Consider the following 930-nt stretch of genomic DNA (forward strand, 5'->3'; position numbering starts at 1 on the left):
CGCTGAGCAGCACCCAGGGCACCGAGCGCAGCATCCTCGCCCGCAGCATCTCCAGCGTCTCCGGCAGCGGCGGATCAGATCCGGGGTTCAGAGTCCAGTAATCCGGAGCGACCGCAGCAGAAGAGAGCGCAGACTGGAGCAGAGAGCAGCGCAGACCGCCCGCCCTCACCACGCCCCCCGAGCGCCTCGCCACGCCCCCGAGACCTGATTGGCTGCTGCTATACGGAGTGACGGCCCCCGCTCTCTCCCCTCACTCCGGGCCCCGCGCTCTCTCCCCTCACCCCGGGTCACCCCGGGCCCCCGCTCTCTCTCCTCACCCCGGGGCCCCCGCTCTCTCCTCACCCCGGGCCCCGCTCTCTCCCCTCACTCCGGGGCCCCCGCTCTCTCCTCACCCCGGGCCCCGCTCTCTCCCCTCACTCCGGGGCCCCCACTCTCTCCTCACCCCGGGCCCCGCTCTCTCCCCTCACTCCGGGGCCCCCGCTCTCTCCTCACCCCGGGCCCCGCTCTCTCCCCTCACTCCGGGGCCCCCGCTCTCTCCTCACCCCGGGCCCCGCTCTCTCCCCTCACTCCGGGGCCCCCGCTCTCTCTCCTCACCCCGGGGCCCCCGCTCTCTCTCTCCTCACCCCGGGACGCCCTCTCTCTCTCTCCTCACCCCGGGCCCCGCTCTCTCTCCTCACCCCGGGGCCCCCGCTCTCTCTCCTCACCCCGTGACGCCCTCTCTCTCTCTCCTCACCCCGGGCCCCGCTCTCTCCTCTCACTCCGGGGCCCCGGCTCTCTCCTCACCCCGGGACCCGTTCTCTCCCCTCACTCCGGGGCCCCGCTCTCTCCTCACCCCGGGGCCCTCGCTCTCTCTCCTCACCCCGGGGCCCCCGCTCTCTCTCCTCACCCCGGGACGCCCGCTCTCTCTCCTCACCCCGGGACACCCGCTCT

General features: G+C 74.1%; 1 protein-coding gene across 10 annotated transcripts in view; it reads right to left on the reverse strand.

Annotated features, from left to right (window-relative positions):
- Positions 1–242, reverse strand: part of NTM (neurotrimin) — a 943285-nt gene extending 943043 nt beyond the window's left edge. For all 10 annotated transcript variants that reach the window (XM_073657491.1, XM_073657489.1, XM_073657487.1 and 7 more), the window contains exon 1: positions 1–242. This exon is cut by the window's left edge and continues 27 nt beyond it. In XM_073657491.1, coding sequence (XP_073513592.1) covers positions 1–49 — 49 coding nt within the window. In that variant the 5' untranslated portion in view covers positions 50–242.
- Positions 243–930: the final 688 nt, after the last annotated feature.

This window comes from Phyllobates terribilis, unplaced genomic scaffold (assembly GCF_046119375.1).
Source record: "Phyllobates terribilis strain yellow unplaced genomic scaffold, ASM4611937v1 Scaffold_12__6_contigs__length_324123572, whole genome shotgun sequence".
Lineage (NCBI taxonomy): Eukaryota > Metazoa > Chordata > Amphibia > Anura > Dendrobatidae > Phyllobates > Phyllobates terribilis.